This window comes from Phalaenopsis equestris, unplaced genomic scaffold (assembly GCF_001263595.1).
Source record: "Phalaenopsis equestris unplaced genomic scaffold, ASM126359v1 Scaffold000632, whole genome shotgun sequence".
Classification (NCBI taxonomy): domain Eukaryota; kingdom Viridiplantae; phylum Streptophyta; class Magnoliopsida; order Asparagales; family Orchidaceae; genus Phalaenopsis; species Phalaenopsis equestris.
In genome coordinates, this window is record NW_018165072.1 from 59,561 (window position 1) to 82,909 (window position 23,349).

Consider the following 23,349-nt stretch of genomic DNA (forward strand, 5'->3'; position numbering starts at 1 on the left):
AGTTCTATATTACTTGAAGTGATACGTGCACTTTCGTATAACCATTAGTGTATGAATTATTTGATATATTTTATAACATTTTAATTTTAACCGCTAAATATAAATTGAGTCAAGTTTTTTACCATATTTTTGAAAGTTAAATTATCGCGTAATTTTGTGACGGGTCAAGTTTTTTGCACTGTATCGTGGATTTAAATTGACATAAAACACGCAGAAAAACTACACACACTAGGGGCGCATCAGTGGCAGAAATCAAAAGTCTGACATGGTGGTGGTGGCTTGGTATAGGTAGGGTGACGGTGGCCTTGCAGTGGCGAAGACCTACGAAGGGTCTAATAATGATGAAACTTGAGAATCCTTAAGAGCTTGAAGGTCCCTTCAACATTATCACGACAATTTGGTCCGCCTTACATGAAGAGAGTATAAATCTATTTTTATATTTTGTGAGTGGTATCAGTCATAAATATTGCATGAGTGTGGATGACTCCATCAAGTATTTCATTTTTTTTGTTTTTTTTATGAATGATGTCAAAATTAAGAAATCCTTAGCTCATTAGATATGTCTCATCAAGACACTCAATTTAATTATAAGCTTATCATTATTGGAGAACATTTGATATCTTCATGTATGCTCCAAAACTTTTCTTTGTACTCTAAGTGCACTATTTGGGCTCACTTAGGTTTGAATCAGATCATTTTTTTTATATCTTTTAATTTGTCTCATTGAAACGCTCCATTTAATCATAAATTTGAGTGCGAGCATTTCCAATTTGAATTTTTTAAACTTACGATCAAAATATGCACTGAGATTCATGTAGATCAATATGATGTATTAAGAATGTATTAATTTATATTTCATAGTTATTATGGAACCCAAATCTTAAATCACACCCAAAAAATAAAGCATGTTAAATGAGAGAAAATAGGGGCAAAAAATACTAGTTAAATTGAGATCAAAATAAGCAAGATAAGGGAGATTCATAGAAGATTTTTCATTAGCTCTCTGAACATGTGAGTTTTAAATTCTTTTTATATTTAATATCCCTTATTTATAGGGGTTGGTCTTTATGAAACAACACATCTCGACCTATCATTTATACACCTCTAGACCGAGAAGTGTATAATTTGGTCATATTCTCACTAAAGAATTTGAATCTTGGAGAAGTCATCATTATATTAACTACTTCAGTAACATAGGTAAGCCTTAAGCTTCAGGGGATTATCATATTTGATCTTTTGTGGAAGTTCTTTCATGCCCAACCTCTTGCAATTTGTCTCTCGTGGCTAACCTTTTGGGTCAACTTCTGTCGGTCGACCTCTTAAGTCGACTTATGGTGTTGGTGTTTTTTTTTTTCCCGAGTGCATCTAGCTCATATCTCAAAAGATTTTTTTCTTTTAATGATCAGATAAGTTATTTTAAGAATAATATACTACTCTGAGGTGAAAAAATATTACTTTGAATTATTCTAATCATCCGGATTATGAAAATTCATATGATTTATGAGTCAATGTTAACTAGGAGTTTTTCTCTTACTATATGGGTGTAAGATAATATTTATTTTATTATGGAGCATGACATCCCTGCAAGGGTAAACCCAAATAGTTAATTATATTTCTAAAGAAGTGAACTCCAACCCAGGAAAGAATGTGTTAGGAGTGGATTCTGCAACAACTAATCGATCTGTCTGACATATCCTTTGAAATGATTGAATGATAAAAAAATCTACCCGAACATATTCACAACAATAGAGGAGAAGGGTTGATCACGTCGTGTGATCGGAGTCGCTTGCTATGCTTCCTCGTAAGAAACTGGCAAAGCCTTTAACTGTGGTTCCCGTCAAGCAAAACACCTAACATCTTCTTGAACATATTTGCAATAGCAAACGAGGAACATAAAATACCGTCTGCATACACTAAGAAGGAATGTGCTAGGACTCATATCAAACCTAGGAAGTAAGTGGGGATTATGCAACAACAGATCAATCTGTCTGACCTATCCTTCGAAACGACAGAATAATGAAGAGCTCTGCCTGACTATATTTGCAACAATTGAGAAGAAGGCTCGATCAACTCCTGTGATCGAAGCCATATGTTAGGTTTTCTGGTAAAAAACTAACCAAGCCCTGGCTATGGTTTCCATTGAACGAAACACCTATTTAACATCTGCTTGACCATATTCACAATAGCAAATGAGGAACATAAAATAAAGCATGTATACACTAGAAAGGAATGCGTTAGGACTTCTATCCAGACCCGAAACTCACCCGCCCACCCCCACCCCGGCCTTCTTCCATTTTAGTGTTCAACAAAATGCGGTCCCCCCATCCGCGAAACACATGAGAATTAAAAGTACCAACATGCGATTTCTTCGATTCCAAAATGTGCACGCAACAAAAAAAGGCCTCCCAAACGGGGCTTAAATGATTCAATATCATGTTCAATCAAAGTTTAACAATAATATAACAAATCATCATCATATATACGAGGAATTTAAATTATGTTAATGTTGTGCTTTGCTTCATCGAGAAAGAAAAAGAAGACATAAGTGTAAGAGGAAGATAGAGAAGGAGAAGTCAATGACAACTTACTCTTCCCCTTCTTCGATTTCCTCTCCCTAGGCCTTATTGCAACCAAAAAAAACAATAAATCACCCCTACCCTACCCAAAGTCACCAAATTATTGAATCTTTTAAAGGATGTCACCAACCTTTGCCTTGCAAAATTGCATCGAAGCTCCCCACGTTCATCGATTGCTCTCCCCCCCCCCCCCCTCTCTCTATCTCTCTCTCAATTTAGTCAACATTCGCTCTCGTTTGAAGCCTTAGCTAGCCGCTTGCTCTTTCTCGCCCTCGGGTGATGCCCTAAAATCCAGATTCGGGATTTAATATAGGGTAGGCCAGGAAAATGAGTTTGATTCTAGTCATTATAAAAATAATAATGCTTGTCTAGACGAGTGATTGTGCACCTAATATTTAGACATTTTCAAACCGATTTGGAAGGTGGTTAAAATATTTGATAATGTATTTAGAAATTCATGAGGCTTTAAAGTAAATAAATAATTATAAGAACTTTATGATTTTAATGGCATTACATTAAGAGAAAAATAAAATTTCATTTTACATTTTATGTCAAATTAAACACCAAATATATGTTTTTATTTTTAATAATAGTAAATCAGTCAAGCCCTTAAAAAATATCAATAAATATTGAATCAACTTTTTTTGGCGAGCCCTCAAATGGCTTGTTGGGATTCTTTTATTTTACTTTCAACCAATATATTGTTATGAACGAGTATTTAGATTGAGATCATCATAGCAAGACCCTTTTTTTTAAATTATATTGGGAAGTTTAGCATTTGTGGTAGTATATAAAATGTGGTTTGAATACATATCTCATGTCATAATTTAAAAGAAGACTACCAACTTCTCAAAAACTATTGCACAATATTATGTGGCCTTTAGTATCATTTGAACAACTCATTACTCAAAGTGATATGTGGCACGAGTTTGCAAAACATCACACACACATCAAGTCCAATTGTACAAATTTTTTGTTAAATGTCCTAAAATATCCTTAGATCTAGCAAAATAGTTTATATTAATAAGAATTTTCAGAACTGGAATTGCGGCTGGAGGGACATGACACAACCTCAATTGTTAAATTAAGCTCTTTCAAATATGTAGACACCTCATTAAAATTTAAAAGGAGCAATTATGAAACCTAAAATATTGCTATTTACAAATTATGTACTTCTATCATTAGTTTTTCAAAATCTCACTCAAATATAATAGCTCATGATAAAACCCCAAATCATATTTTTCAGAACCATCAAATTCACAATAACTTGATTATGACACACACAAATACATCAATTTCATAGTTCAAAGTCACCTAGATGTTTTATTGATAAATATCAATGTTTCTTAATTATTCCAAATTTAAAATGCACAGATTTATCATATAAGAAAAATCAAACCTTAAATATAAAATAATCTAACAAATAAATAAATAAAATATTACTTTAAAGTAGTTTTGAAAGCATGAAATGGAAGAATTTGACTATTTTATGCCATGATGAATTGAACCGATCGGCATGGAGAGCTTCGACGAGCACGTAATAGGAGTCAAACGCATAACGGTTCGTCATTTATATATCGTAGCTGTAAACCACCTCATCTTTACCCTAATCACCCAAATTCCCGAAACCCCCGAAGACGAAGACGGCGTCGACGGCACTAGCAGCGTGTGAAGGAGAAAGAGGAATTCGTGAAAGGCTTGCGGATTTAAATTTAAGTTAAACCTTCTAAGGTAAGACTGGGGAGAAACCGTATATAGGATTCTGCAGGATTTAAATTAAAGTTTTATTTTTTTTAATGTTTGGCATATTTAGGTTAAATCCTGCTTAAACATGCTAAAATCTGTTGCCAAACGGCTCCTGAAAAACCATTTTCCTATAAATATTGAAGTTGTGTTTTGGGATTGCTTTCGTTTGCGTGGTGGCCCGCCATTGGGTGCTGACTCTCAATCCTGTCACCGTTCTCTTTTTTTTCCCCAATTAGGGTTTATTGATTGTAGTATGGCAGGTGTGGTAAGATTTCTCTAATTTATGTGGCTCGGGATGCGTCTGTTAAGTTTAAGCCTTTAAACAGGAAGGGCATCCGTAGTTGATTTGTGAATTAGGGCATTATGTTATAGGCTTCGGTCGAAACTTGTGGCGTAGATGTAAAATTGAAGCGTTTTTTTTGATTTTTTAGTTGGCTGATTACTAAATTTAGTATCCGTACTTGACATATTTTTGCTATAGGTTGGGTCAGGGTTTTCAAAACTTTGAGAAACTACCGTTTTAACGAATAAATCTTATTGCTTCTAATTTTATTCCATACCTTCATACGCAACTTTGGGTAGCTGATTTTGTTGTTGTTAGTGTTGGGAAAAGTGCATCTTTGGTAGTAAGTATAATATAAAAAAGTTAAAAAAAATAAAAATAAAATTATTTATGTGGTTCAGAGAGATTCACTTACTTCCACAGCCTTATAGAATAAACGATCCCCTAATCTAGAAATAATTATGAGATATAATATATTTGCAGACCCTAAACATATCTCCTTGCATTTTTGTTCACCTTTAACTTGATTATTAACCCTTGACAACTAAAAATCTCAAACCATATCGAAATTTGGAGAAAGAATAATATTAGCAATTTTATGAGCTTGTATGTATGTGTGTGTATGTATGTATATATGATGCTAAATAATACACCTTGTGAATTAATGCACCTTTCCTACTTCCACTTCTCTGTAATTGAAAATAATTTGAATTTTACTTTTTTATTACTTTTTTATCACTACCTCATCCTGCTCTGATCTTCATCCTTGCTGAGTTGCTCCATTGACCATCAGGACTCGACCTACGGCTACTATGCTTCTCTAACTCAGGTTGTCGGCCACCCCTTTAGATAACATTCATGCAATCTTCTCATAGTTGAACATCATCTCTTGAATCGAGAGCCCTTAATGCCATCCATAGGTTGAAGCTGAGAATTGCCTCATACTCTTTGATTTTATCTTTCTTTTATAGAACAACATGAATTTGAAGCTAGCTAAAGTGTCAATGTGATCTTGAGTTTGATAGCTAAGAAATTTGTAAATCAAAATCAGATTTGGTCTAAATCTTATCCAAGATTTTCATGAATTTAAAGTGGATTTGAAGTCAGAATTTTATGAGACAAGTATGGGGAAAAGGCTCCACGCATACATCTTAATAATTTCCTACTTGGCCATTAATTTTGCTTATGTATTTCTGTGAGAGGGAATCATCTATCTATGCTGCATACATCTTAATAATTTCCTACTTGGCGATTAATTTTACTTTTGTTATCCTGTGAGGGAGAATTATCTTTCTATGCAGCATCCCTTCTCAATCAATCACAATGGGTTGATTGAGGCATTGTAGTGCCTCAATCAATCAATGATATCATGCCAACCTTTATCTAACCTTTGCTTTACAATATACCATTTTCTTTGCAATAGTTGTGATGAACTTTTCTTATTTGATGTCTTTGCAAAATTCATGTGTCAATAAGGGATTCTATTTTCATTAATAATAATAATTATTCATATTGTTCCTCCAAGTTGGGATAAGGCTAATGAAGATTATGATATATCCATCCATGAAGGGTATTTTCTCTCTAATATTAAGTAGGTTTCTAGACCTTTTAAGCATTTTTAACCAATTAGAAAGCCTGTTATATACCATTTTCCTTGCAATAGTTGTGATGATCTTTTTTTATTTGATGTCTTTGCAAAATTCATGTGTCAATAAGGGATTCTATTTTCATTAATAATAATAATTATTCATATTGTTCCTCCAAGTTGGGATAAGGCTAATGAAGATTATGATATATCCATCCATGAAGGGTATTTTCTCTCTAATATTAAGTAGGCTTCTAGACCTTTTAAGCATTTTTAACCAATTAGAAAGCCTGTTATATACCATTTTCCTTGCAATAGTTGTGATGATCTTTTTTTATTTGATGTCTTTGCAAAATTCATGTGTCAATATAGGGATTCTATTTTCATTAGTAATAATTATTATTCATTTTGTTCCTCCAAGTTGGGATAATGTTAATGAAGATTATGATATATCCATCCATGAAGGGTATTTTCTCTGCAATATTAAGTAGGTTTCTAGACATTTCAAGCATTTTTAACCAATTAGAAAGCCTGTTACATACACTACTACAGTTGGCAAATTTTTTTGCCTGCTGATTATTATTGAGGTTCACAATGTATTTCTTAGCTTATAAATGAACCTAATGTTTGGAATCTCCTGTTTCTTTTGTCAAAATATTGCTTGTATTTTTCTTATTCTGTTAGTCTTTCTTGCCAAGCATGATTTTTAAAAGCGTCAATATTTTCCTGAAAAGTTTTTTTTTTTTTTTTGTAATAGTGTATTCCATTTTAAAATGTTTAGCCCGGTTTATGGAGATCCAGTTGATTTTATGTTTTTCTGACTAAGGTAATATGTCTTCTGAATAAGCAGAAGCATTAATTTGCAACTTTCTAAGGAGCCATGTCTTTGAAGCAGCATATTGCAATTTTTACCACTGCAAGCCTACCCTGGATGACTGGCACTGCTGTCAACCCTTTGTTTCGGGCTGCTTATCTTGCTAAAGATGGTAGCAGAGAAGTTACTTTGGTGATTCCATGGCTTTCTTTGAAGGATCAAGAAGTAGTATATCCCAACCAAATTACTTTCAGTTGCCCATCAGATCATGAGGCTTATGTTCGGAAATGGCTGGAAGAAAGGGCTAATATCAGACCACAATTCAGCATAACCTTCTATCCTGGAAAAGTAAGTGATGTTTCCATATAATTTGAATGATTACAGAAAAATGAGAAGTGTTAAAATAATCTCCGGCTCTTTGTAGCGAGTCATTTTAGTCTCAAAGTCTATAAAATGCCAAGTTAGTCCCTATGTTCTTTTAATGTGGGCTAAAGAATCTCCATGAGGACTATTTCAACCCCAATTTAAAAATTATGAGAACTAATTTAACACTTTTATAGAATCTAGGACTAAAATTGCCTCATGTAAACAACAAGGGGATTATCATGGCACCTTACTTTTGGAGAAAATGACATTTATAGCCTTGCAATAGTGAGTTTAATTTCTTTCAGCAATTTACAAGAATGTATGGGATGGCTATGCTGCGATGAAACATGCTTAATATCTTACAGTTTTGATTCAAATATAGATTAGAATTTCTAAGCCTTTGGATGTGAAATTTGTGAATGTGATATAATTTTCGCGCCTTCTGATGGTTTAATCACATATTAGGACTCATTATTCTCATTTGTAAAAGGAGTGTTTTTTTTTTGAAGAAAAATTTGAATTAGAATAAATCAGTGTTGTCAAAAACTTAAGGCTGGTTCAATTACAAGTGTTTCAGAGAAGGATCAATATTTTGTACATTTTCCTCTTTCAATGGAAAGGAAAGAAGGGTATAGAATTATATTATTTCCTTGTTACCAAAGGGAGTGAGAATCATCAAGTAATATTTCAAACCAACGATCTTATGAGTTTCAAAGCAAGGACATTGAATACTGGAGCAACAACATTTTCTCATACCTTAACATTTTATAAGCATGACTTGTTTTAGTCAATCCACATGCTTATTGAAGTTTCACCTCTCTTGGTTTGTTAACTGGATTTACTATTCCACTAAACCAAATTATTGGTTAATAAATGCCATAGATCGAACTTTGAAAGAAAAAAAACTAAAATTTCCACAAATTATAATTTTTGTTTATGTCAAAGTAGTCCAAATGCTTATGCTGGCATTGTTTCTTCGAGAACATCATACTTCAAAATGGTTCTAATAATTATTTTTTTCTCAGCACAAAATTGATAAAAAGAAAGATGCTTCCATATAACAAATAAGATGATTTATACTTCAAAATAGAAGGTGATGTCATGGTTGCTATTATTATTGCAGATTCTTAGACCATGGGCCAACACCCTTTCATGTTACTATTTCGTTTTCAGGCATTAACACATTGCTAAAACGAATAAGTAGAAGCCAAATTTACTCAAAGTTTCTAATATCATGTAAGCATTTGAGGGTGGTATTTCAAGATCTGGAAGTTTTTGTACAAGATCCTTGATCTTTCTGATCAGTTTCCAATCATGATCCTTTAATCGTTTATCACCATGAGGTGATGTCTTTTGATAAAGAAGACCAAGTAATATACATAAGTTAGGAATATAATTTCGAGCATAATTAAGAATTCCTAATTAGGATCTCATTCCCTGTTTTTCCTTGAGTTTTCTTCTGGAAAATCGGGAATTTTTCTTATAATATGCGGCTGCAATTTAATTTTTCTTTTTCCTATAACAACACTATGGAATTCAATTTCAAGAACCACAATTTTCATTTTTGTTGGGGACAAAACTAGCCCTTCTACTTCAACAATTAAGAGAAACTTCCCCAAATGTCTTTTATGATCTGCCTCATTTTCACTGAAAATAATGATATCATCTATATATACAACAAAAAATTCTGTACAATCTTTAAAGCAATGATTCATCTTCCTCTGGAAGATAGCGGGCGCATTTTTAAGCTCAAATGACATAACCAACCATTCATATAATCCAGTGGGGGCAATAAAAGTTGTCCATTCTATTGATTCAAGATGCATCGCAACCTGATTGAAGCCACTTTTCAAATCGAACTTTGGTTTCTACTTATTCGTTTTAGCAATGTGTTAATGCCTGGAAGCAAATATTAATCTTTATGTGTATTGTCATTTAAGGATTTATAGTTAAATATGAGGCGTTCTTTCCTACGTATTTCCTTGCCAGTTTTAGGATCAATGGACATACCTGAATTGACTATGATAGTCATTGTTCTGTGCCTGTTTTTGCTTGACCTTATTACTTTCAGTTCCAACAAACTATCAATATGTTTTTTGAATGTTTCTCTTGATTACCCAACCCTTAAACCTGAATCTTCATCTACTGAACTATTTTCTACTCCACTAAATCATTCATCTCTCGAAGAAGAGCCTGAAATCCTATCTACTCTTCAGACATGTTATCCAACCATTGAAGGTCAACTTGCTGATCTGGATTTTCTTCGGTTAAAGAAAATGGCATCAAAGGCTGATAGTCTTTATGCATCTGTCTCTTCTTCCTACTTTTCTCCTAACGAACCAGTCATGAGTCCAGTTATGTATCCACCTGCCACTATTGGTTCTCAAGCTGACCTCTCTTCTTCTTCGAATTCTTTTCAAAATTTGAGGGCTCGAACCATTGATTTCAAGAAGACATCAATAAAATATGTGGACTTTGCCTTCAGCACAAAGTACTGAAGGTGTTCTATTAGTACTACCTGATGACTTTTTCTTGTACGATGATGTTATATCAAGGTGGGAATCTATTACCTTGAACTTAATCAATGATAAGCAGTTTGTTGACAATAAGACAAAGGTACTCTTTATTGAAAATCTACTTGGTGAAGTAGAGAAGAAAATATGGATCCAATGGCGGATGACTTACGAAGAAGAATATGAAGCGCTGATAAACATAGCGGATGATCCTCAGAATGTTCTGTCACAAATACGTCGAATTATATTGCTCGAAGATCCTTATCAAGGGTCTACTGATGAACAGAACCGCTCATACTTGGATCTGGAAAGGTTGACATGCTTTGAAATTAAGAGCATGTTCGATTATATGAATGATTATAAAGTTCTGACAGCGAAATAAGGACGTATGTACATTAACACGGAGCTATCTGAGAAGTTCTTCAGAAAAATGCCTCCAATTATCGGAAACGAAATTGAACAAGTATTTAAGAAGAAATACCCTAGTAATACTGTTGGGTATTACCAAGAATCAGATTCACATGTTAGTACCTGATAGATTTGTACAAACTTGCCGCAGTAGATCTCACAATTTGTAAGAAGATCCCTATACCAGGCTTCTATAATCAGCATAAAAGGTACGGTTTACGAAAATCCAAAAACTACAAAGAAAAACCACACAATTCACATTATTCGTGTGATAAAGAATAAAAATAAGCCTAAATCATGAAAATGTCGTTGTTACATTTGTGGTGATGTGGGTCATTTTGCTCGAGAATGTCGAAACAAATAGGGGAATATGGCTAGAACAACCATATTGAAAAATTTGGAGCTCCCTGAAGATTATGATGTTTTGTTTGTTGATTTAAATGAAGCCTTCAGATGCAATTTGCTCAATCTCTGAAAGAGAATGAGCCAACACTCTCATCCATATATGTAGCGCATTGGAGAATTGTCCAATGGATGAATATGAATTTATGATGAAAGAAGATTTTGGTTGGCGATGCGCCGTCAAATTAGCCGAAGATCAAGAGCTATGTTCCCATCAATGAGAGCAAAATAAACCAATTAAATGTCAACATGCTCGCTGCTCATATTGTTTTATAATTACAAATATAAACATGAAGATTCATTGCACTATTTGTAAGTTGACTGCTTGCCCACTGTGCAAAGTTTTATTTATCAATTATAGTTAAGGAAGAATTGTCTTTACTACAATTCCAATCAAATGACAATTTGTTTTATGAACTAGTAAAATATAGTGAACATTTGCTTGAGGAAAATCATCGCCTCAAAGAAAAATTTCAACAAGAATTGGAGTAAAATTTGCTTAATGATATGCAGGAATCAACACTGCATGATAAAGGCAAGAAGGTTGTCTTTACTGAAGAAAATAATGAAGACGAAGAAATTGAGCAATTTGTTGATGAAAGTGGAATAAAAGTACTAAGCGAATTACTTAAGGAACAAGTACAAAAGCCTCCAAAACGAGTCATCAACAAACTGTACAACATGATCATCACTTTCGAAATACTTGGAGTTGAAAGATTCTAACTGCAAGCAATCTTGGATACTGTCATACTGGGGCAACATCATGTTGCGCTAGCATAAAAGATCTCCCTAAGGCTGCATTTGAAGATCTTAATTATCAGGTTTCTTTTAGCGGAGTAAATTCGACTACACAATCTGGTAAGAAAATAAAAGGAAAAATGTTTATTTGCGAACACAGTTTTCGAATTCCGCTTATATACTATATGGAAATAGAGGTAAAGGGTGGCATACAGATGCTCCTTGGTTGCAACTTCATCAGAAGTATGCAGGGAGGCATGCGTATTGAATGAAACATGGTCACTTTCTATAAGGAAGTCACACATGTGCCAACCACTACTGACGTAGAAATCATTTCCAAACAAATTCTTGAATTAAAAATTGATTATGATTTCTACACTGAAATGCAACCAGAATTCTTTTATTCCAACATTTCAACTCATGAAAATCCATTTATGAAAAAATTCAGATCAATTTTTCAAAAATTACAAAATAATGGATGTATTGGTGATAATCCTCAAAAACATTGGGCGAAAAACTAGGTGATGTGTAAAATAAAGATTATCAACCCAGATCTGACAATACACGATAAACCTCTTAAACACATTACTCCAGCAATGCATGATCAATTCAAAAAACATATTGATAGTCTGCTGGAACTGAAAGTAATAAGGCCAAGCAAAAACAAATACAAAACAATGGCTATCATAGTCAATTCAGGTATGTCCATTGATCCTAAAACTGACAAGAAAATATATGGGAAAGAACGCCTCGTATTTAACTATAAATCCTTAAATGACAATACACATAAAGATTAATATTTGTTTTCAGGCATTAACACATTGCTAAAACGAATAAGTAGAAGCCAAATTTACTCAAAGTTCGATTTGAAAAGTGGCTTTCATTAGGTTGTGATGCATCCTGAATTAATAGAATGGACAGTTTTTATTGCCCCCACTGGATTATATGAATGGCTGATTATGCCATTTGGGCTTAAAAATGCACCCGCTATTTTTCAGCAGAAGATGGATCATTGCTTTAAAAATTGTACAGAATTTCTTGTTGTATATATGGATGATATCATTATTTTCAGTGAAAATGAGACAGATCATAAAAGACATTTGGAGAAGTCTCTTAATTGTTGAAGCAGAAGGGCTAATTCTGTCCCGAACAAAGATGAAGATTTCGGTTTCTGAAATTGAATTTCTTGGTGTTGTTATAGGAAAAAAAAAATAAATTACAGCCTCATATCATAATAAAAATTCCCGATTTTCCAGAAGAAAAACACAAGTAAAAACAAGACATGAGATCCTGATTAGAGATTCTTAATTATGCTCGAAATTATATTCCTAACTTAGGTACTTTACTTGGTCCTCTTTATCAAAAGACATCACCTCATGGTGATAAACGATTAAAGGATCATGACTGGAAGCTGAGCAAAAATATCCAAATATATCAAAGATCTTGTTCAAAAACTTTCAGATCTTGAAATACCATCCTCAAATGCTTAGATGATATTAGAAACTGATGGTTGTATGAAAGGCTGGGGGGAATCTGTAAATAGAAAATGACAAAGAATGATTCAAGATCCTCTGAACGGGTATGTGCTTATGCTAGCGGAAAATTTCCCGTTATAAAATCAATAATTGATGCTGAGATATATGCATGCATGGAATCACTCAACGCTCTGAAGATTCATTATATGGATAAATTTGAGATTATCTTAAGAAAAAATTGTGAAGCTATCATCGCATTCTATAATAAAACAGCCTAAAACAAACCATCTCGTGTTAGATGGTTAGTTTTCACCGATTTTATCAACGGATTTGGGATCGTCGTTCATTTTGAACACATAGACGGAAGAAATAACATCCTCGCAGATTCTCTTTCACGATTAACGTTGTTCTTATTGCAGATAACGAAGAAGAAGTTTAATTCTTATTCTTTAATATCCAAGAATGGACTCAGGAAGTAGCAGAGGAAAAACTGTTAAGGGAAAGAAAGAATATAGTGAAGTTGCATCAAATTTTCAATGGATGCGCAAGGGCACAACTGATCGAAGATCATACAGCTCAAAGGAAGGAAGAAGTACATTTAACCAAACCCGTCCTTATGATGCAATCCGAAGGCCTAAAGATGCCAGTGATCTCCACCGGGAGTTACTCTGGGAAACTTTCAACTTCCCAATATTCGGTGACGCATTCGATAAATTGCGAGGAGCTGCTAAAAGAATGGAATCCGAACAAGTCCAGCGAGTACTTGAGGAGTTACGAATCCTCCCTTGCATCTATGAAAATAAGTCTAAGTACTGCCGCAGCAGAGCAACCAAGGATAACGTCTGGTAAGACATCGCTCTCTCCGTATGAGATGGAACAAAGGCTAGGTAGTCTAACTGGTATCATTATGGATGTAACAGGTCAATGTCTTGAAAATAGCGTATAAAGTACGAAATTGTGTGTATGTATTTGTCTGTATTTTATTTAAGTGAAGCATGTGATGGGCCCCACCCACTATCTATATTATGTGAACCAAAAGAATATTTTGGTGCGTCTGTGCTGGGAAACATCTTTCTTTCAGCTGGTATTGGTGCGTCTGTGCTGGAAAGCATCTTGCTTTCAGCTGGTGATTTGTATTATTGAATTTGTGCTGTAAACCATTTTGCATTCAGCTAGTGGTTTTTGCTTTTTGAAAACCGTGGGCTACTTTTGCCCCTAGTTTTCTATTTCCTGTGGGCGAAACCATGGTTTTACATCGTGGTTTTCTCCTATTCTTTATCTATATATAGGAGTCAGTTCATGAGTTGCAGATATCCGGTCTTCAACCCGGAGTCTACTTCTCTCTTGTTTGTAAGTCTTCTAAGTCTTCTTTTCAATAAAATTTAAGTTTTCTTAGTAAAAGTTTTTGTGTTTTTTCGGAAAAATTTATGTGTGATCCCAATCTGGCGATCTATCCACTCCTCTGCTTCTTTTTGGTATCAGAGCCATGTTGGGCTAATCCTTTTAAAGTACTTTGAGTAAGCTTAGTAGGAACCTTGACTTGTTAAGTTTGTCTAGCTCTCACATGTTATTTAGCTATAATTCATATTATTGATGTTATATTTTCTTAAAATAAGACGCTGCTATTTAGTATGATAAGCTAGTAAACTTGAGTACCACGACGAGATCCCCGAGAAGAGTAGGTACACTGTGGAATGTAGGGTTGAAAAGGATCTACTAAGCTAGTTCAGGAACTTATTTTTAGAATTTATAATTTTAATCATATGAGTTCTAGCTTATGACATGGATAAAGTTAGATGAAATAACATATCAAGTTTTAGAACAGTAAACTCAGGGTGCTTAATTTCTTCTATTTTGATTTTACTCTCTTATGAACGATTGGAAGCAGTCAGCTGCTTCTACAGATTATAAACTTGCTCTTTCAGCTACTGATTCGTTAGAACCTTCTGCTCTTGGTTTTTGTAAATCAGAAATAGAACTTTCAACAGATCTATTACTTTCGGAGTGATCTCTCTGTATATATATATATATATATATTCTTTTGGAGTGATCTCTCTGTGTATATATATATATATATATATATATATATATATACACACACAAAATGTTGCTTTTTATAAAAGGTAGACTTCCCTGCTTCTTTGAATTATTTGTTCTTTAATTTCCTTTTTCATAATGACTTTGTTAATTCAACGAGCATCATATGTTACTAAAAGCATGTTGCATTCAATATAAAGATTAAGGTTTAATGACTACCAAATTAGATTCAGTTTCAATCACAGCGAGGGCTGATGCTGATCCTTGACAAAACTATGACAAAGCTAAAGAATGCTCTACTCTTTATTACTAAATATTGGTTTAGTAAACATCTAAGGATCAATTTTAGTGTTAAAATCTTGATGTTGGTCTTTCTAATGAATTTTGTTTAATTTTTTTTTTCTAGTTTTCAATAGAGATGAGGAGCATTCTACCCGTTGGCGATATCACAGAAACTATTCCGGATGAGAGAGCAGATATTGCTGTGCTAGAGGAACCTGAACATCTTACGTGGTATCATCATGGACAGAGGTGGAAAATTAAATTTCGTCGAGTCATTGGCGTTGTGCACACCAACTATTTGGAATATGTGAAAAGGGAAAAGAATGGGCACATACACGCCTTCTTTTTGAGATACATCAATAATTGGGTTATTAATATATACTGCCATAAGGTAATTTTCTCAGGACTCCTCAATTGTTTTTTTGCTAAGTATTAAATCTAAGTCTATTTTTGCAATTTTCTTCCGAACTTGTGAAAGAGAGTAATTGCCATATATGACAAGTAATTTTGTCTGTTTTCCTTATTCCATGTTTTTATGCTTTGATAGTTAGTATGAACAGGCCTTGTGGTTTTTTATTTGTAATAGAGTTTGATGAAGTTTTACATAAAGATAAGCTTGCAAGCTCAAAATATATTTAGCTCCTTGAACATTGAATGCACAAACATTTAGAGATATGAATGAATTTGTTATATAATGCACTATTTAATAAGTAAAATTAAATGAATGTGCAATTACACAATAGCATCTACAATTCTTAGAGTGATTATTCATATGATTTCGATATTCTCCATACGTCATATTACTTTTTAAGCATTCGGTTCAATTCTAATCATTTTATTTGTTTGCTTTCTAATCCAATAAGTTTGAGCATGTATGACTGATTTTGTTTCAATAATTAGAACTTCTTAGAATCAAATTAATTGTTTTCTTATAAAAAAAGCGTTCCAAACTATCAATCAATTTTAAAAACATCTCTAGGCTATGCCTCCAATCAATTGTAATTATATAATTTACTCCTCCAAATAGCTCCATCGTATTTATTTAAAATCATTACTTTTTATTAAGTTCTTTTACTGATATGAGATACACAATCTAAATACATAAGCACAATCCAATGGTTGCCAGCTTTTAACTTTAGCAATGATAGATTTCTTTCGATGTAGAAATGAGTAGCTCGGGTCATTCATTCCGAATAATAATGTAATAATTATTGATCTAAAATTCATAAGAAAATTGTGAACAGTATGAAATTTAAGCAGCCATTCCGTTTTACACATGAAAATGTATTTGGCCTGTATAGCACAGGACACTTCAATCACACACACACCAACCAAAATAAATTAATAACACGAGTAAGGAGAGAGAGCATCCAAAAGGAAGATTCAGTATCTACCCCGCACAGGGAGACTGTCCCCAAAGTAATCATTAACACCTACAAAGCGCTCCAAGATTGCATATCAACCCTGCACGCAAAAGTTAGCGAAAATTGAAAATTTTCTTCATAGTCAATCATACAATAGGGATCCTATTTATGTAGTCCATAAAAACTCAGAATCCCACAATATCTTTTTAAAAAAAGTGCAATTATAATTCTATTAGTTCTTAAATCGTTGGAATCATTTTTAGATTTAACAATTTTCAAAACTAGTTTGATTAAAACAATCGGTACTGTTGGCAAGTTAGCAATCAGCTGCTTGAAGTTGCAGGACTATAGCAATCAACTCCTTACTGGAACTGTAGTAATAATAATAAATAAAATAAAATTAAATTAAACCTTATTGGTAAAATATAATATATCTCTGAAGCAAAACATGCTTCTGAGTGCTCGAGCAAATATTTTGTTTGGGTTTTTACATATCCACCACTCAAAACATTGAATGTTTCATTTTAACCAACCAAATTTTAAATATAACATTTTAACCATACAAAAATTTAAATTTAACCTCTCTCAACTACTCAAAATTTTCACTCAAAACTTTCATTAGTGAGTAATGGAGGGTCCTTATGATGAAAAAAATGGTTAACATGTTATTTAAAGTTTGGGCAGTTGCTATGTAAAAACTTCTATTTTGTTTGGTGTGGTCTGTTTTTAGTTTTATTTTTTTATTTTTAAATTTTTAAGATTTATATTGAGAAATCCCCAACAGAGTCCCTCCTAAGATGGCATGTTTTTTATGCCCGTGATGTTCTTATTGTGGGAATCTGATACTTTGGCTTCTAGCCTATGCTTCTTGTTGACTTCTATGAGTATCTGACTTCCAATTAGAATTTCTTATTCTATAGTAGTTTTTTGGTTTAATCACGCTTAGCTTTACAGTATTTACAGACTTTTTGTAACAGATACCAACTATTAGGGCTGTAAATCTGATGGATTATATTAAGGATCAATGGTAATTCAAAGAAATAAGAATGTTGATTTGTTAATTTCCAGGTTATAAGATTATCTGGTGCAACTCAAGATTTACCTCGATCCATCATTTGCAATGTTCATGGCGTCAACCCCAGGTTTCTCGAGATTGGCATGGAGAAGCACAGGCAGCAGCAACAAGGCAAAACCACCTTCACCAAAGGTGCCTACTATATCGGAAAAATGGTCTGGAGCAAAGGCTACAAAGAGTTACTCCAACTGCTCTCCAAGTACCAGAATGAACTATCAGGTCTTCAAGTTGATTTATTCGGCAACGGAGAAGATTCTGAACAAGTTAAAGAATCAGCAAAAAAGTTAAATCTCTCCATAAATATTTATCCTGGTCGCGATCATGCCGACCCATTATTTCATGAGTAAGTCTACCTCATTCTCGTCAACTCGAGTTTATTTAATGTACATTTGCTTGATTCTTTATCTTCTCTCTTGTAGTTACAAGGTGTTCATAAATCCAAGCACAACGGATGTGGTCTGTACAACAACAGCAGAAGCATTAGCAATGGGTAAAACAGTCGTCTGTGCTAATCACCCTTCAAATGACTTCTTCAAGCAATTTCCAAACTGTTTTACTTACAATAGTGGCAAAGAATTTGTGAAATTGACTCTCAAAGCTCTCGCTGAAGAGTCCTCGCCAGTGGCAGATGAGCTCAGGGAGAAGCTCTCGTGGGAAGCTGCGACGAAGCGATTTGTTATGGCTGCTGAGCTTGATAAGAATGTTTCTGAAGCCATCGTTCGTTCCGCTTCAAAACCTTTCATGTCTATTTCTTCTCAAGATTTGAAGAAGGGGGTAGAGGAAGCTTCTGCAATTTTATACAACAGTATTTCTGGAATAGAGGTGGCGCGCTGCGCATTCGGTGCAATTCCGAAAACTTTGCAACCTGATGAACAGATGCGCAAGGAATTAGGACTAGCTCCACGTTAAAAAGAAGGGGTCTTTACATACATACTACTTAATTTCTCTTTATTTACATACCTCTCAAATCTTTAATATCCCATAAAAATATCATTATTCTAATTTTTAGAAGCGAAATACATTTGTTATGCATAGATAAAGCGGTATGCATGTAAAAATTGAAATTTTAGTGTTAAGATATGTAAATACATCAGGATTAAGTTGTATGTATGTAAAAGTAAGCAGATGTGCAGGATATTAGGTTAACGTTGATTTTAGTTGATACAATTCCATAGTTATGAAAAATTTATTTACAGGTGGGCAAAAATATCATCATTTGTTGTAAAATTTTGCCACACCAGAGAATTTCAGAGCTTCGGCCTGAAGTGCTGGAACAGATTTGCAGTAATCATTGTGACTGATTTGTATATAATTGTCATTGTGCTGTATCTTGATTGGTGGAATTTAATTAATCAATCATTAGTCCAAAATAATACTCTTTTTAGTTTTGAAGTCTGCTAACTCCTTGATAAATTTGAATTTATTGGATTTATTATATTTTTTTAACCTAAATTTTATATGTGGTCAAACGTCCCCTATTTGGCGCAGCAGCTGCAGCTTTTTGAATAATCGGCTGATAAATTGATTAACAATAATTTGCTGATAAGTTAGGTTCCGTGACTATTATAATTTTTTATTTTTTTGAAAAAGCTAGAACGTATCCAGAAAGCTGCCAACATAATTAGATAAGTGTGGTGTGAAAATGTTGTTTTCAATGTTTTGAAAATGCATAAGCTGTCAAAACATAGTTTACTCAAACATATCATATGCGTTTTCAAAATACCATCGCACCAAATAAGTTGCCCTAATCAACACCAAATAAGTTGTCTTAATCAAAACACCACCGCACCAAATAAGATATCCTAATCGGGCCCTAAATATGATGAAATGAAGGTGAAGTAGGTTGTGGAATGTTTTCGGGGATATGAATTATGGCTTGAGGTTTTAAGCATGGATAATGTATTACTATGATGCTAGATCCTTAATGGGGATGAGATGATATGCAAGTTCTGATGTACACAAAGTAAGGAAGGGTTACATGCATACCACTCAATTCTTATGTATTTACATGCATTTGAATTATAATTTTTATAAGCATAATATTTTATCTATGCACGAAAAGATGTATTTCATTTAAAAAAAAAATTAAATTAGTGATTTTTGATTTGATATGAAAGATTTGAGTGATATAAATATAAAAGACAAAATTTAAATGTTAGATATGTAAATACAAAGGAATTGAGTGGTATGTATGTAAATGCCCTAATAGTGGGGGATTTACATACATAGCACTCAAAACATATCTATTTTCATATGTGACACCTAAACCTTTTTATTTACATATAAAACACAATAAATTATGTAAAAATACAAATAAAGCACTTTGTTTACTCCCCCGTAAGGGAAGAAAATGGTAAGCGATTTTTGATGTTTTATATGTAAATATGAAAGGTTTATGTGTTAGATATGTGAATAGATATGTTTTGAGTGCTTTGTATGTAAATCCCCCAAGAATTAAATGGCTCGCATAGGATGTGCAATTAAATAGATGTGTGGGTGTTATATGGTAAATTCTCAGGTTATTTATAGAATCTCTGTCGCCCTCACCTCAGAACTTTGCAAGGAAACACAATACACTGCACTCTTTAGCTAGTCACTTTTTATGCAATTAAATTCATGCTTCCTACCTAATATGTTGAATATGTTAATTCAAGCATTTACTTTTTATTTTTTATTTAATTTTAATATTCAGATAGTTTTCATGAAATTTTCAGAAGTTTATTAACCCTCGCGCTTATTTATGTTTGGAACTATCAATAAAAAAACGAAAAAAAAAAAAAAAAACACAATAGGGCTACAGATTTAAATTATTGTTGATGTGTTTGAAAGTTATGGAAAATAATTTTTGTAAATTATTGTTAAAACCAGTTAACAGTAAAATATTGTTTTAAAAAACTTTTCTAGCTTTTGCTTGATGAAGTCTGTTCATCCTATTGTGCCTTCAAACATTGTATTCATTCTCTCATAGAGGTTGTTTTGGTGAATAATGTGCATAAGAATGCTCTTGTCTTCAACATGGTATCAAAATAGGGTTAGCTTAAACCAATCTAGGACAGAACAATAGTCAAGTGCCAAATCAAGTGCCAAATATACTGCCTAGTAACCTACTCCTAGCCTAACACGCAATTTAACAGAAAGTGTTTAACTGACATCTAAGTGCATAGAGTAAATCTTTGGCTACCATATGACTTTGACGAGGTTGTCACACTTGCCTCGTCTTAAAGATCGAAGGGAACTGAAGCACGTCAAAAGAAATTGGGTGACATTTTAAAAAAGATGGCCTCATGTATGGTATAACATACATAATTTTAAATTACGTGCATAATATTTATAGTAGCAAAATATCCATTTTTATACCTTAAAATAGTGGGCCATAAAATGCGGGTCCATGACGCATTTTATGTAACTTAGAGTGCTTGAATACATAGCATAATCATACTATTTGTTGCTTGTGATATAGAAACTTGCATTGCTCACCAAGAAATCATCATGAGCAACGCTCGTTTGAGTATCACGACCAAAAAACCAGTCACTCTCCTAACGAGCAGGATAAGCCATCAAGACAAATGGGCAAACATGAAAACATGCAAAAAACATACATTATGATTGTTCAACTGATGCTTGAAACAATCACAATGGGCGCCCAAAATGGTGAAACACACATCATGCAAATGAATGCAAGGATCCTTCATACAACATGACACACACAAATGAGATATACCAGTAAAACAATCTACCCATGGAAAGGAATTACAACTGCCCAAGGACCCGAGGTGCCATGCGACAAGCAGACGCCGACTACAAGTGAATTTGTATCGAGTAAAATGATACATATGAAAAAGATTTACTCCTTACCCGAGAGCATTAACCGAGCACACATACAAACATACAAGGTATTCAACAAGCATATGAGAAATGTAAAAAAAAATGACTTGCAGAAAATGTTAAGGATACAACGTATAAATGAGAAGCATACAAAAATGTTAAGTTTCAAGCAAACTAAGTGATGTGATCCTTACAAGTGAGAATCACACATCAAGGCAGACACACATTGTGCCTCGCACGAGTTCAGTGACTAAGAAGTGTGACTCGTGCTTAACATAATGTGAAATACCTACGACTCTCCAGGTAGCGTCGTAGGGAGTGAGATAGATGGCCTATAAGTGAGTCAATTCCTCTCAAAGTGTGCAAGTATCCATCTCCGTGCATACAACATCGTATGCGAGGAAGACATTTACAAGTGTGTGCACTTAAAGAGCCACCACAAGTGGGGGATCTCCGAGAGACACCCCCATCATGGATGCTCGAAGAGACATCCAAACATGCCTCAAGCAAAACATACAAGGAAAAAATATTTTTATATGTAATCAGATATCGTAGACATCAATTCGAAATGAGATTTTCATACACATGCAAATAAACATGCAATATGATGCAAAAATCATACAAACATGCAAGTGACTGGTCGACCAAGTCGCACAACTGGTTGAACTGAAAGCGTGAGTCGACTGATCCAGGACGATCGATCACACTCAAAAGAGTAGGTAATTGGCTCGGGATGGCCGATCAAGCCTAAAAGAATAGGTGATTGACCTGGGACTGACGTTCAAGCCCAAAAGAACGGGCAATCAACCCGAGATGACATATCAAACTCAAAGCGGACAATCGATATGTAACGATCAAATGGACCCATAATAGTGTGTAATCAACATGAGACGATCGATTGAACTCAAAAGAAAAGATAATCGGCCCAGGAGGGTTGATCACACCGAAAGCTGGTGATCGACATGTGGTGTTTGATCGAACCTAAAAGAAAGGGCAATCGACTTAGGTCGGTTGACCACGCCCAAAGTAGGTGATCGACATTGGCGGTCATTCGAACCCAAAAGAGCGGGTGATCAGCTCGGGATGAATGATCAAATCTAAAGCGGGTGGTGATCATTTCAAGGAGGTTGATTGAACCGAAGTGCTCATACAATTAAACATATACTATCCAAAATGCCACAAATGAGAATGCTAGCAAGGTAAACCAAAACACTTCAACGACACGTTGAACTTGTACTATCGACCTCGCATAGGTACCTACAATTTTCACACGTGGATATGTGGCATAGCCTCCTCTAATTGTAAGTGCATGGAATTTTCCCTCTCGATTGCTTAGAGAAATGGTTCTCCGGCTCTTACAAAACGGACTAGCTACAAAGCTTTTTTTCGTTTTGCAAGTGCAATGTTTCAATCCCTCCACGGAAGATTGGATACCACTACAACCATGGGAAGTTGAGATTCAGACCCACTTACGTGAGGGCTAAGGCTTGCAAGAAAACACTCTTAGCTTTGTTAGGGACTTGGCCACAAATGTAAAGTGCTAACTTAGGGTTTTCTCTAAGATAAAATTGGCTAATCAATAGGCGTATGATCATGCTGACTAATGTCATTTGACCAACTTGTCTGGCATGGGCGACCAAAACCTATCACGACACCACAAAACTAGCCAATCAAAAGGCGTATGGTCGGGACGATCGATATCATTCAACCAATCAGATCTTTCTATAACGAGCGATCAATGGAGTTGGACGATTACAGATGGTTGGTCAAAACTGCTTCGTGTGGGCGGCCAAACCCGCAACACCGAGGGAAAATCTATCCCTTGGACTATCTAAGAAAGAAAAGGCAAGACCTTTTTAA

The 23,349-nt window shown here is 34.2% G+C and overlaps 1 protein-coding gene across 2 annotated transcripts; it reads left to right on the forward strand.

The window, feature by feature from the left end:
* The first annotated feature begins 4,080 nt into the window (after positions 1-4,080).
* LOC110030018 (digalactosyldiacylglycerol synthase 2, chloroplastic) lies at positions 4,081-19,028 on the forward strand. Of its 2 annotated transcripts, XM_020732554.1 has the most exons (5): positions 4,081-4,307; positions 7,041-7,352; positions 15,350-15,616; positions 17,658-18,007; positions 18,084-19,028. In XM_020732554.1, exons 2-5 carry the CDS (start codon positions 7,071-7,073, stop codon positions 18,571-18,573), a joined length of 1,389 nt encoding a protein of 462 aa, XP_020588213.1. In that variant the 5' UTR covers positions 4,081-4,307; positions 7,041-7,070; the 3' UTR covers positions 18,574-19,028. The 2 variants fall into 2 exon arrangements, with proteins under 2 accessions (XP_020588213.1, XP_020588214.1); XM_020732555.1 differs by lacking the exons at positions 4,081-4,307; positions 7,041-7,352 and adding an exon at positions 14,173-14,256.
* Positions 19,029-23,349: the final 4,321 nt, after the last annotated feature.